Below are 13,475 nucleotides of genomic sequence, written 5' to 3'. Positions count from 1 at the left end.
CTAATATGATAAGTTGGTTGGTGGGTGAGTTAGGTTCCCCCGGGTGTAGTAGGATTGGCGTGTAGATAATTAGGTTCCCGATTTTTGAATGTTCGTGTTTACTGAACCATGAAAATTTTCATATTCTCGAGTTAATATATAAGCCGAGCTTGAGCCTAGATTTAGGCTCGAAATTAATTTCAAGCCGAATTTGAGCTGACATAAGCTCGCTCGAGCTCGGCTCGTTTCTACCCCTAGTAAGCGCCACGTTAACGGCTGGCTGGCATAAGTTAAACACGGTGAACCATTCACTGTATTTAGACACGGTGAATGGTTCACCGTGTTTAAACTAAAATGTACTGCAGTGTTGTTTGAGTTTTTTTGCACTACTGGGTTAGCTACTGTTTAGTCCGTCCAAATACGATGAATGGTTTACCGTGTTTAAATACGGTGAATCATTTATCGTGTTTAACTTAATCTTTCATAGCCGCTGGTATGGTGCTTGCATTGCGGGAATGAGCCAATTTTGTAATTATAAATTTCGTAGGGCTATTTGTGAAAAAAACAAATTAAAAGGGGGCTAAATGTAAAAAAAAGCCCTCATTTATAGGTTAAAGTGTATGGAGACCCCCTCAACTATAGGGTATTTTGAAATTACCCTCTTTAAGTTTTTTTTAAAAGGAGAAATTCCTCACTGCCCTTCTAAAGGCATGTATTTACACAGATGCCCTTACAAGAACAGAAATATCGCTTCTCAAAAAATCAATAGTGAAGGCCTGTCTCAATCCAAATAAAATAAAACTAGTTAAGGGAACCGTCCGATGCTGCGGATAGTTATTTTAAAATTTAATTTTAAAAATTAATTATAAAAATTAATTTCAGAATTTAAATGGTGCAATAAGTACATAAAAAAATTTTAGTAGGCATAGTAGTCCCCCATTAGTTAATGAAATAATTTTAGTAGGTATTGTAGTCCCCGAGTAATTAGTGAATGAGAAGAGAAATCATGCTGCGGTTAGTTATTTTAAAATTTAATTTTGAAAATTAGTTATAAAAATTAATTTTAGAATAATTATGAAATATTACGGACAAATTACGAAATAATTTTAAATAAAATACAGTATACTTTCCTATTAATAAGAAATAATTTTTATAAGCATCGTAGTCCCCCCAAGCAGTTAGTGAAAAAATTTTTGCAAGTATTAATGAAATAAATATATCTAATACAATAGTCTAAAATATTTAACATTTATTTATATATTTACATTTATAAAAATAAATAGTAAATATATAATAAATTATTATATAATAATATATCTATATAAAATAAATACTATATATAAATAAATTATATTTTATAAATAAATATATATATATATATAATACTATATTAATACATAAATATATAATATTTATAAATAAATTTATTATATATATATATTATTATATAATAAAATTATATATATATAGAGAGAGAGTGAGAGAGAGAGAGAGGAGAATGAGAGGAGGTCCACCGTGACCTCTTCTCATTAGCGTCCACAAGGCCACTTGGCCTGTGGACCCGTGCAACCCACCACACCAAGAGCCGCGATTTTTTTTCGGCTCCGCGAGAGACACCGCTCGGACGCCGCGCCACGACCCCCGCGCAGCGCCCCGGCCCCTCACGCGCCCCCCTCGCCCACGGCGCCAAGCGCCGAACCCACCCCCGCGCCGGCTTGCGCGCGCCCGCCAGGCCAGCACCAAGCGGCCGAAGCCCTCGCCCCGTGGCGCCAGCGCCGGAGCCCGCCCCCGAGCCGGGGCCCGCACCGTGCCCGCACCACACCCGCGCCATCACCCACCGCAGCCCACGCCCCGTGCCCTCACCCGAGCCTCGGCCTTCTCGCGACACGTGTGCAGTTATTGAGAAATAATATATAGTTATAGATTATAGATTATAGATAGATTATAGATTATAGATTATAAATTATAGATTGTAGATGGAGGGAACAAGTTTCAAAATGGCCTATACGACGGTATCGCCGTACATTTTTACGTATAGACATATTAAAATTGAAAGGGATAAATACACAAAAACTCCTAAACTATAAACTATTGTCAAATGATCTTCTAATTTTTAATTTAGCAACTAGATCTTATAAAATAATCAAATAGTTTAATTGGTCAATTTTCTGAAGAAAAAAAATACTAATTAAAAAGCCATTTTGATAGCATATTTTAGAGATGTGATTCTTGCAAGGTTTAAAAAACACAAAAGAAAAACCTATTTCTTCTCTTTTGGTGATAAAACTACAATATAAGGATTGAAGAATATACAAACTAAATCTATCTTTCATTTTAATTAATTGCTTTACTCAAGTTTTAGAATAAAAAAAGGCAGATTTTAATATATTTTGAAGCTTCACAAGATCATATGCAAGAAATTTGTTGACATACGGACATTTTCATATATAGGGAGGGAGTTATATATTGAATTATTTTAGAATGCTTAAGGTGTCTAGCTGTCAAAATTGAAAACTGAGGAATCTATTTGCCAAATGCTCTAAAGTTTAGAAAGTGTTTGTACTTTTTTTTTTCCTATTAGAAATTGGCGCTGCTAGCTAGGTATTTCAATAAACCGTATAATTTTTTGGGGCAATTGCTAACATAGCACTGAAAAGTTTAAAACTTTCTTATATACCTCTATAGAAGGCTAATGAAGAAAATATGTTTTTAACGTTTTAAGTTCTGTTAGTAAGTTGTTATAAATAACCGGTATCTCTGTAAAATTATTATTTTATCTTTTCGAATTTATCTTTCCATTATTACCGACTTTTCTTATTTGCCTTAGGCTAGGGGCAAAAAAACTATTTTGACTTTTTGCCCTTTCAAATATACCCTTTGAGCATCACAGCAAAAAAGGTATTTTGATTTTTTTTTACTATTTTGCCCTTTCAAATATACCCTTCTACCATCAGTGACTTTTCTTATTTGTTCTTAAATTAGGGGCACAAAAAGTATTTTACTTTTTGGTCTTTTCAAATATACCCTTCTACTATCACGAACCTTTCTTATTTGTCCTTAATTTAAGAACAAAAGTGGCATTTTAATTTTTTTTAACTGTGGTAGATATTTAACTCACGTTTAACCCAAGTTAACTTAACGGGTGGTAACTGCATGGATATTTTGAAATAACGGAGAAACATATAGAGGGTATATTGGAAAGAAATAAAAAATAGGGGTAAATAAGATATTTGCAAAGTTTTGAGAGGTATATATGCAATTATCCCTTATATGTAATTATTTCATCTAAAAGTTTGTTAGTCTTTACATTAGTTTTGCTTATATTTTTTAAAAAAGTGTCTATTTAATAACATCTTTTGATTTATTAAAACACTTCCAAAAAACTACTATCAACTAACCATAATTTATTTATCTGCAGTGAAGTACGGGTTCTATACTAGTAATCTATATCTAGAGTGGAGCTGGAATATTATTAATAGTATTTGGCTTTTTTTGCTATTAATTTTTTAATCGTTAAATCTACAATTTTATCAATTATATCTTTTAGATCATACTATTTAACCAACCACTATCTCAACTTTAGGGAGACCACAAGTAAATCCTGGGAGACCACCATCATCCTAACCCTATAATTTTTCATTTATAAGTGTTAAAAACTCGATAGCAAAAGAGCACAGATACTATTAATAGTATTCCAATGCAATTCTCTCTATCTATATCTATATCTATCTACTTCTATGTATTATTCTTCCTAAATTTGCCACATTGCAATATTCACTTCATTGTTGGGTGTGGGCTCCACCCCAAACCGGCTCAAATTCTCTATATATTTATCTCTTTCTTTGTTTGAACCAAACCGAATTTTTCTTTTTATTTACTTAAACCAAATCATTCATTATTCAGAGCGGGCTCCCCTGAACCGACTCAAGTCATCCACATATTCTTCTCTTTCTTTACTTGAATCAAATTATGTTTTTCTTTTTTTTTTTGCTTGAACCAAACCGGATCGCAATTCTGCATTGGGCCGAATTGTTCTTCTTCCACTTCCTTCGGCTATCGTTTACAAGATGAATTTCATTCCTTATCGTCGCTTCTTCCATCATTGTCTCATCTTCTTTTTGTCACTGTTTTTTTATTATTTCTCTAATTATCTATTCGTCGCATCGCACAGTTCACTACACTAGTAATATAATATCTATTAAACATAACGAATCCACAATGTTTCTTGCCACGTGGCAAGAAACCCTTTATTCTTAGATTAATAGATAGATAATCTATATCTATACCTATTCTATTAATCCCCAATAACGTATTAATTCTCTCTCCTTTAATTCTCACCGTATTAGGCATCTCTTCATCTCGCCCACCCTTCCCCTCCCCTCTCCTCTCCGGTATATCCGTTAACGTTTCATGAATTAATGGTAATCTACATTAACGTTCATCAATTAATGGTAATTATAATCATAATTTATTACTCTTTGAATACGTTTTTGTCTTTTCATAGTCACCATTTCATTCTTTTATTATTTTGCTATTTTTTTTTTTTATGGACAAGACGCCACCGTGAGGAGAAGCATTGGAAGATAATTCACATAAAAGTTTGTAATTCATTGACTGACTGAGATCGAACTTTCAGATGAATCAATTACTTCTTGTGAAAGAAAAAAAAGTCATTTTCATGAATTCATTCTTTTTTTTTATATATGTACCTTTTGGTTTTTCTATTTTGGGTGTTAATTTGATGGGGTTTATGTGATTTGCAGGCCTGAGCTGAGAAGCTTGGATCCTTTCCTTCTCCTGGATAAGTTTGAAGATATTTTGGTTTCTAGAAAGATGTGAAAACCTTTTTTTTTTTTCCGATTTGGATAAAAAATTTAGAATTTTTATCATTAAATTCTTTCAAATTTTGCTTGATTTTTCTCAACTGTTTTTTTTCTTTTTAAGTCAGGTTTTTTTTTTTCGCTTGAATTACAATTTGTTTTGTTGCAGTTTCTACTCCCGCTGGGTTTCCTAATCACCCTCATAGAGGTTGGTTTTGAAAAATCACAACTTATTATTCATGGTCTTATGTTATAGGGTATTTGCTTCTGCTCAGGTGTTGTTGTGTTTAATTATTTATATATATATTTCTAGGATTTGAGAATGTTACATACATGTTAGAGGTAACTCAAGTTACACATCTCTGTTATAATTCAAATTGGTTTGTAGTAGATGCTCATGAGGTGTTCACTTCTGTGGGGTTTTAGGGCTCATTCACTCATCAAGATTTCGCCAGGCATAAGGGCAACAATTGGGTCCGGAGATGTGCAGGTTTGGCTTTGCTTGGCTTTTTTTTAAATATTAAAAAAGAATTGGTAAAAATATTTACCGAGAGATCCTCTATAGCCATTTGAAATAGGCCCTCAATTTTATTTAATTTTTAATTAACACTCGCTTGAACTTGTAACAATTTTTTTTATTTGAGTTGTTATGTGTAATCAAATTGTAAATTTTGTATTTGGCTTTTCTTATAATCTTTTTTTTTTACTAAACTATTGAGTTTGATTATATAGATTATTGAGTTAATAAGTATGAAAATGTCATCTTTAATAGTTTTTTACCAATTTTTGCCGGCCATTTAAACTAATATTAATTAGTTTATAGAAATAATGATTGTTTCGATAGTGTCTACCCGTTGCATCGCGCGGGTAACTACACTAGTAATATATAAAAACTGATTTACTAATCTAACGTGGCATGCGTCACGCTTCGCATAGCTGCCCGCTCGCACGAGGAATTCTACACTATCATACTTGCACCACATCATTAATAGCAAGTCAATCGCATTCCTTCTTTTCAAATAAAAGTACAATAAAAATATTTTTTTATAATTATGATAGAATATATATCTCTAAAAGAAAATATTTAATTGATTTGTTATACATCACCACGTCATTAATATACCCGTTGCATTGTAGAATTTTTCCGCTGGCACACCTGCTTTGACGCTTTGCATACCTGCCCGCTCAGCACCTGCCGTGACAATTTGCATTTCTGTCCACTCACCCACCTGCTGCTGTGATGCTTCGCCTTCCTACCCATTTGCCCTCTACCTCCCTGCCGTGACAATTTGCATTTCTGTCCACTCACCCCACCTGCTGTGATGCTTCGCCTTCCTACGCATTTGCCCTCTACCTCCTCCCTCTCTCAATTTGTTTTTTTTCTTTTTTTCTTTTTTTTTTAACTCTTCTTTACTCTATATTTAGAGATCTCTCCCTCTCTCAATTTGTTTTTTTTCTTTTTTGAACTCTTCTTTTCTCTATATTTAGCGATCTCTGTCCCCGAGCTGATGAATTGAGCGCACCTCCCCCCTCCGCCGCCACCCCCGCCACCATTGAAGGGGCCGTCATCACCATAGCCGGAAAATGTGTCGTCGGGCCGCTTCCCGTGGCCGTCAGTGAGGGAGCTTTGGTGGGCTGCCGGTTCCCTCTCTAACATAATCCTTTCTTTAATCTCTTATTACAGGTTGGGAGCTATATATATATATATATATCTCGGGTACACATGTAAACTTCTCACTTGAGCTAAAAAGAAAAAAAGAAAATGGTACAAGTAAATTATGTTTCGATTAATGTTGAAAAAGGAAAAGAAAAAATTTGCATGAAAAAGTTTTGCTGGTCATAATAAAATTTTCCTTGAAGCGTTTACTGTTTACTTAATTTGCAGTCCATCTGGATGTAATGTTTGGTCTCTTAAGATCTCTATTTTGTGCTAATTTTAGGTAAACATGCATGGAGTCACCGCAACTACAGGCCATGTAAAATAGGACCCTCAATTTCATTGTTCCTTTTCAATAGACACCTTCTAAACTTTATTTATTTTGTTGGGGTTATTTCAGTTTATTGAATTGGGATTTCGTTCAAAGTAAACTCTCTCTGGGAACTAAAATTCAATTATTTCCTGACATCATGTACTGATTGAAGCATCTCAAAATCGACAACTTGAGTCTACATTGCTTGAATTTTTGTTTGAAAATAATTTAAACTATATAGATCAAGGTGCATACCTTTGATCTTAAATTGATGAATCCCATAATTCATTTTCAGAATGTTGTGAACCATAAAATAATCTTTAAAAATCAGAAAATTTGGTTCACTTACAATGCCCAAAATCATATTTATCAGTGCAGATTGTTGATCCAAATGTCCTATCACCATTGGAAAGAAACAACTTAATAGGATAAAGAACTGTGTTGTCTTAGAAGGATAGTAGCAGGTATATACACCCTACGCTATCTATAATTAAAAAGGGGGAAAAAAAAAATCCAAAATTTGTATATATACCATTCTAAATAGGGTTGGAGCTTTCAGAATTTCTTTTATTTTCTTAGCTTTGATGGCATAGATGCTTTCAGAATTTTTTTTCTTAGCTTTGATGGCCTAGATGCTTGCAGAATTTCTTTTATTTGGAAGATCAAGATCCCCCTGCGAGTTAAAATCTTCATGTGGCTTGCGGCGAGAAATAGAGTATTGACAGATGATACCTTAACTAAAAAGGGCTGGCACGGTCCGCCGATTTGCGCTCTATGCTCTACGAATGGTGAAAACCTTGAACACATCCTGCGATGACGGTGTGGGCTCAGCTCCTACAAACAACTCCGGCAGCCCAACTCTCGATAAATACACACCCAGGTGATTTACCTGATCGATGGGATCATCCAAGGAGTTCTGTCGGAGGGAGGCAAAAGAAATGGTTTGATCTTTATTTTACTGCAGCATGTTGGGAAATATGGAAAGAGTGAAACAGGCGCATATTTGAAGACCGACCTACGCGAACGGATGATACGGCAAGTAGAGTTCATAACTTGGTAAATCTGTGGACATCAGAGCTAAGAGGATGAGGGAATGATTGGTAATTGGAAACGCTATTATTACTTGAGGTCACCAGCAACTTTCTTCTGTCTTGTAAAGTCTGGGTGTAGGTGCTGATCGTGTTTGTGTTTCGGTCAGTGTTTCGACCCTTTTGTTGATCCGGGCTGTAGCTAGCCTTTTATCTTCGACTTTTTGTAACCCTTTCCATTCCTGTCTAAATAGGGTATACCCCTGTTTCCTCAAAAAAAAAAAAAAAGGGGGTTGGAGCTTTCTGTTTAAAAGTGTTTTCATTAGGCGTCAGTTATAAACTTGAGCCAGAAATTAGGAATTTGAAGCTATTAATGTATACAGATGCAAATTTTGAAGTGCTTGTCTCCTTTTGGTTGTATTCATTTTAGAAAGGAGTGATCAAAACCATAAGGACTAGGCATTTGCATGACACAAAGTTATTTTTTAAATGTAAAATAAGGAAAAGCAGAGGATGATCAAACCAGCATTCATTTGCCTCTAGTGAGAACCATAGCATAGGGAGCAAAACTTCTTTTACCTAAGAAACCTCTCTCTTGCTGCACTCAGCTCCTTTAAGACTTTTGTCATGTCGCATCGTTCGTATGGCGATTCGTTCGAGCACGAGAGACCGCAGTCGAACACCGAAACTACGCAATCTCGCACACGCTCTTCTCGATAAGCTATATCATTATCAGCTGAGTGCAGGTTTCTGTCTACGATGTCCATGACATGTTCAGGAGAAGCAGCAGCAGCAGCACGAACATATCCACGAAGGCTCAGTCCGTCTTTGAACTTGTCGTCGACGGGGCTCATTCCAGTGAACATCTCCAGCAGAAGAATTCCATAGCTGTACACATCGAGCCTAGACGGTTTACAGCCCATTCCATACTCTGCACAACATTAGTTAGTTGGAAACAGATAATACAAGATTGTCAGGTGAATTCATTTGGGTTTGGATTTGGTTCCTATTGTTTCCAAGCCATAGTTACAAAAACTAAGTTTGATCTTTTAGTTTATAAATTGACTCTAAAATAGCATCAGATATGTAGAAATAAAGTTCCAGCTCTTGCGTGTTTAGTGATCATAAGTAATTAGTTTTTAGTAGTAAGCATCGAGCTGTTAATTCTAACTCTAGTATGTCAGTTTTCGTGGCTAAAATGTAGTATCCTTTTTGTTTCCTACAATATTTTTTTCCCCTTTTCTACTAATTAATACACTCAATTTATCATATTATTTATTAAACTTATGCTATTCACTTGTTTTTGCTTCAAAAGATAGTGAGCAGCAAAAAATATTGGATGTAGTTAGGAATCAAATAAAAATGTGTTATATTTTTTTTCTGAAATGGTGTAAAGCAAGAAAAAAGTTAGCATTCCATTGCATATTTCACACCTGGAGGAACATAACCAATAGATCCTTTGATCCCCACAGTGCCGGTAGATGAACACCGAGATGATTCATCAGGCGGTTGCCGCAGAAACTTTGCTAACCCAAAATCGCTCACGTGCGCTGTCATTTCGTTGTCTAGAAGGATGTTACTCAGCTTAAGATCACAGTGAACAATCGGCACAGACCCTCGGTGATGAAGATACTCTAATGCCGAGGCTACGTCGATGGCTATGTTCAACCTCTGGATTAGGCTTAGGCTTCTGAATGGCCTATTCCCGCGTGCATTTGGATGTAGCCACTCTTCTAAGCTCCCATTAGGCATGTACTCAAAAACCAAGGCCTTGAAATCGTTACCGTGGTGATCCAAACTAGAGCATGATGTAAGAATTTTGACAATATTTCGATGTCGAATGCTTCTCAAGGCCTCACATTCAGACATAAAACTCCTGAAAGCCCCATGCTGTTGAAGGTTAAACACTTTCACCGCAACAATGTCGGCATTTTCATAGTTCATGGCGGCTTTATAAACCGACCCAAAACTGCCCATGCCGATCAGATTATCTGAGGAGAACCCATGTGTAGCCTTGAAGAGCTCATTGTAAGATACTTTCGTGTGTCGGTTTCTTAAGGAAGACCTTGACATCGGCTTTCTCCGGGAGTTTTTTATCAAGTGATGTATCCCACGCAAGCACATGATTATAATCAAACACAAAATTGCTCCACCTATGGGAATGAGTATTACCTTGAGTTTATAATCAGAGTGACGTTTTGCTGCAAAGGCATCTGAAGTGCATTTCGGCAAGTGTAATTCTGGAATTCCGCCACAGAGTTTAGGGTTTCCGATAAGCGAGACTTCGCTCACATTCGTAAAAACCCCTTTCATCAGCACTCGACCCTCAAAACTGTTGAAGGAGAGATTCAAGTTTCGTAGATCTGGGAGCTCATCAAGGAATGCGGGTATTTGGCCCGAGTAGAAGTTTTTTGAGACATCAAGCTCCTTGAGCCCTCTTAAATTGCTCAAGGAAGAAGGAATGGACCCTTGAAATAAGTTATTCGCTAGATGAAGGATTTCCAAGATTGCGCATTTGCCAATGGTGTCTGGAATCTCACCAGAGAGCCTATTATTTGAGAGATCAAGCTCCCTGATATTTATCAAGTTGCCCACTTCTAATGGTAATGAATCGTTTAGTAAATTATGTGACAAGTCAAGGAAGCTCGCGAGCGACGAAAGGCTCAAAACTTCTTTCGGAATGCTACCGCTTAGCCTATTATTTGATAGATTTAACAACTCTAGCATTAACATGTTGCTTAATGTCGGCGGAATGGCTCCTTCAAATTCGTTGCTGTCGAGATAGAGTTTGTCCATTCGTGTTAGGTTGCCCAAAGTGGGAGGAATTTCGCCCGAAAGCATGTTATTTGACAGATCTAAAAGCTGTAGTTGCCTAAGATGACCGATTTCTACGGGAACGGTGCCTCGAAGGTTGTTACCACTCACGTCAAGGACAGTTAGATTGATGAGCTTCTCAATCTCAGCAGGTATAATTCCTGATAGTTGGTTGTCTTCTAGTGCCAAAATATTAAGACTAGTGGAAAGATTGACTATTGATTTGAGCATCATGCCTTGAAGTAGATTGTCTCCTAGATCCAAGACTTGGAGACTGGTGCAGTTGTTCAATGCTGTAACGAAGCTCCAATCACTAGGCTTTTTGGCTTCGAGTAGATTACTGAACAATTCGAGCCACGAGAGACTCTGCAAGGCTCCAAGGCTCGGCGGTATCGTGCCGTGGAATGCATAGACCGATAGCTCAATGTTGTTGAGCTCAGAAGCATTGGACAAGGATGCCGGAATTCGCCCCCCGAGCTGATTCTCATACATAAGAAGCAATTGAAGGTTCGGAAGTGCATTTCCGATATCGTAGGGTAGAGTTCCCTTGAGTTGGTTATGAGGGAGTACTAAGGCCGTCAGGGATGATAGATTGTAAAGGGATGACGGTATTTCCCCTGTTAAGTTGTTCATCCCGAGATTGAGATATTGGAGAGATGAAAGTCGTCCGAGCGAGATTGGGATCGTCCCTGAGAGATAATTAACAGCACAGTCCAAGATAGAGAGGAATGGAAGTTTCGCAAAGTGAGGAATTTCACCATGAAGGTTGTTTCCTCGTAGTGCAAGCTCGTTCAGAGCGGAGAGATTTGTGAGAGTGGGCGGAATGGTTCCTGTGAGACCAGCGAATTCGATTTCAAGTATCTTCAAGGAGAGAAGGCTACCAAAGGATGGAGGCATGGGTCCTGACAGGCTATTATCATCTAAAAGAAGAAATTGTAGGGAGGAGAGGTTGCCAATTGAATCTGGGATGGGTCCAATAAAGCTATTGAATTGTAGATAAAGGTATTGAAGCTGAGCAAGATTGCCCAAAGTAGCAGGGATGGCTCCTGTAAGATTATTGTAGCTGAGTGCTAACCCTCTTAGCTTTTGGAGATAGCCAAGCTCTGGTGGAATTTCTTCCGTGAGAATGTTATGACTTAGATCAATAACCTGAAGCTCTTGACACAGTGTTAGATTGGAAGGGATTGCTCCTTGTAACATGTTCCAACGCAGGATAAGCTTTCTAAGACCGGAAAGACGCGATAGGGTCGGCGGGATCTCACCATTGAGCTTATTATCTGTCAAGTTGAGTAGTTGAAGATTTGAGCAATTGCCGAGCGAAGACGGGATCGTTCCGCGAAGAGAATTCACACTCAGGTTGAGATATCGCAGCCGCCGGCGTAGGCTTCCTAGCTCCTCTGGGATGCTCCCGTCTAGCATGTTGTCGGACAGGTCGATCCTCTGGATGAATGTGAGGTTGGCTACGGAGGGCGATATGAGACCGGCTAGGCGGAGAGACGTGAGGTCGAGGGCCGTGACCCGGTTGGGATGGCGGCGGCCACAGGAGACACCGCGCCACCTGCAGTAGTGAAGAGAGCCGTTGTTCCACGAGGAGAGCGCTCCGAACGGATCGTCCTCGACGAGGGACTTGAGGGAGAGGAGGGCGGCGCGGTCGGATGCAGCTTCTTTGATCCCGGCGGCAGCGGCGGCAGTGCACCGGGCGATGGAGATCACATGTAGCAGAATGATGAGAAAAAATAATGCATGGAAAAAGCCTTCCATTCTACGAACTAAGACAAGAAAAAGCTTTTTCTCAAAAAGACCAGAAAAAGCTAAAGCTATAGCAATCCTGCAGTAGCTCTTCGTTCGTATTCAATCTTGGTAACTAGATTGATGATAAACTAATTTCCATGCTTAGTCGAAAAGTCTGTAGTTGCCGTAAGGAAGTAGTACACCGTGTGAGAACAGCAATACTTCTCCAAAATGTCACTAAAATTTAAAATGTCGAAGCACCTACTTTAATTAAGTGGATAAGCTCTTTTTTTTTTTCTTTTTTTTTTTTTTAAGAGAGAAAAAGGTAGCATGCTATTTGTTTTGTTTATTTATTTAAAAATAAACTAAGAGCCACTTGCGCTAAGAACAGACGGTTCCAGTGGATTCAGCAACTAAGAGCCACTTAGTTTTATTTGTAGCTGTATATTTATGCACTACAAAAAAAATAAAATTCAAAATCTAGTTATTTTATATTTTAATTAAGTGAGTAAGCTAAAAGCACCTACTTTTATTTGTAGCTGAATATTCGTGCACTACAAAAAAAAATAATAATAATAAACAAAGTGGATTGTTAAGATTGCACTGCAAAAAACTTACCATTTGAGGATGTTTTTTTTATTATATTTAACGATACTTAAAATTGTCCTAAGATAGTTCAGCGTGATATTTAAAAATGTTGGTTAAAATATCGCCAAATGAAAAGAAGGCCAATTTGCATAAAAAATTTATTAGTTTTGTGCTTTTGCAAAAGTGGACCACTTTTTTCGTTTTTTCAAATTCGGATCGGATTTTCAGCAAACTAATCAAAATACCTTTATTATTTTTCCTCTCTTTTTTTTTTTTTTTTTTCTCTCGTAGGCGGAGATGAAAACAGCCCGCCTCGTCTTTGCCCCGCACTCCCTCGCCCTCACCCATGCACCCTTGCCATGCTGTGGTTACGCTGCGACCCTCCTTCTCCACTAAGACACGGCGACGTCAAGGCATAGGCTTTTCTTCTCCACCGCGCGTCGGAACGCCAAGAGGTCGTTAGAGGCGGCGAGATCGCCTCCGATGACGTCGCGGTGGTTGCAATAGAAAGGAAGAAAGAGGTGGTGACAATATATATATATATA

At 37.6% G+C, this 13,475-nt stretch overlaps 1 protein-coding gene across 2 annotated transcripts; it reads right to left on the bottom strand.

Moving 5' to 3' along the window:
* Positions 7,575–12,542, bottom strand: LOC109710127 (probable LRR receptor-like serine/threonine-protein kinase At3g47570). 2 transcript variants are annotated; one of them, XR_002216299.1, is made up of 4 exons: positions 9,231–12,542; positions 8,377–8,728; positions 7,785–8,060; positions 7,575–7,685 (listed from the first exon to the last, which is right to left on the bottom strand). XR_002216299.1 is itself a non-coding variant. In XM_020232573.1 (3 exons), the coding sequence occupies exons 1-3, from the start codon at positions 12,370–12,372 to the stop codon at positions 8,000–8,002; spliced, it is 3,555 nt and encodes a 1,184-aa protein (XP_020088162.1). In that variant the 5' UTR covers positions 12,373–12,542; the 3' UTR covers positions 7,697–7,999. The 2 variants fall into 2 exon arrangements, 1 of the variants encoding a protein (XP_020088162.1); XM_020232573.1 differs by lacking the exon at positions 7,575–7,685 and having other exon boundaries at positions 7,697–8,060.

Source organism: Ananas comosus, linkage group 5 (genome assembly GCF_001540865.1).
Source record: "Ananas comosus cultivar F153 linkage group 5, ASM154086v1, whole genome shotgun sequence".
Classification (NCBI taxonomy): Eukaryota; Viridiplantae; Streptophyta; class Magnoliopsida; order Poales; family Bromeliaceae; genus Ananas; species Ananas comosus.
The sequence above is the reverse complement of the archived record's forward strand: the minus strand, read 5'-3'. Positions and strand labels throughout refer to the sequence as shown.

Bases quoted from the DNA above. Each gene is read 5' to 3' on its own strand.
- LOC109710127 (XM_020232573.1), bottom strand. From the start codon at position 12,372: ATGGAAGGCTTTTTCCATGCATTATTTTTTCTCATCATTCTGCTACAT. The intron at 8,729-9,230 runs GTGTGAAATATG...AATGTTGTGCAG, and splicing joins TATTGGTTATGTTCCTCCAG to AGTATGGAATGGGCTGTAAA. The intron at 8,061-8,376 runs GTAAAAGAAGTT...TTGAGGAAACAG, and splicing joins GCAAGAGAGAGGTTTCTTAG to GGGTATACCCTATTTAGACA.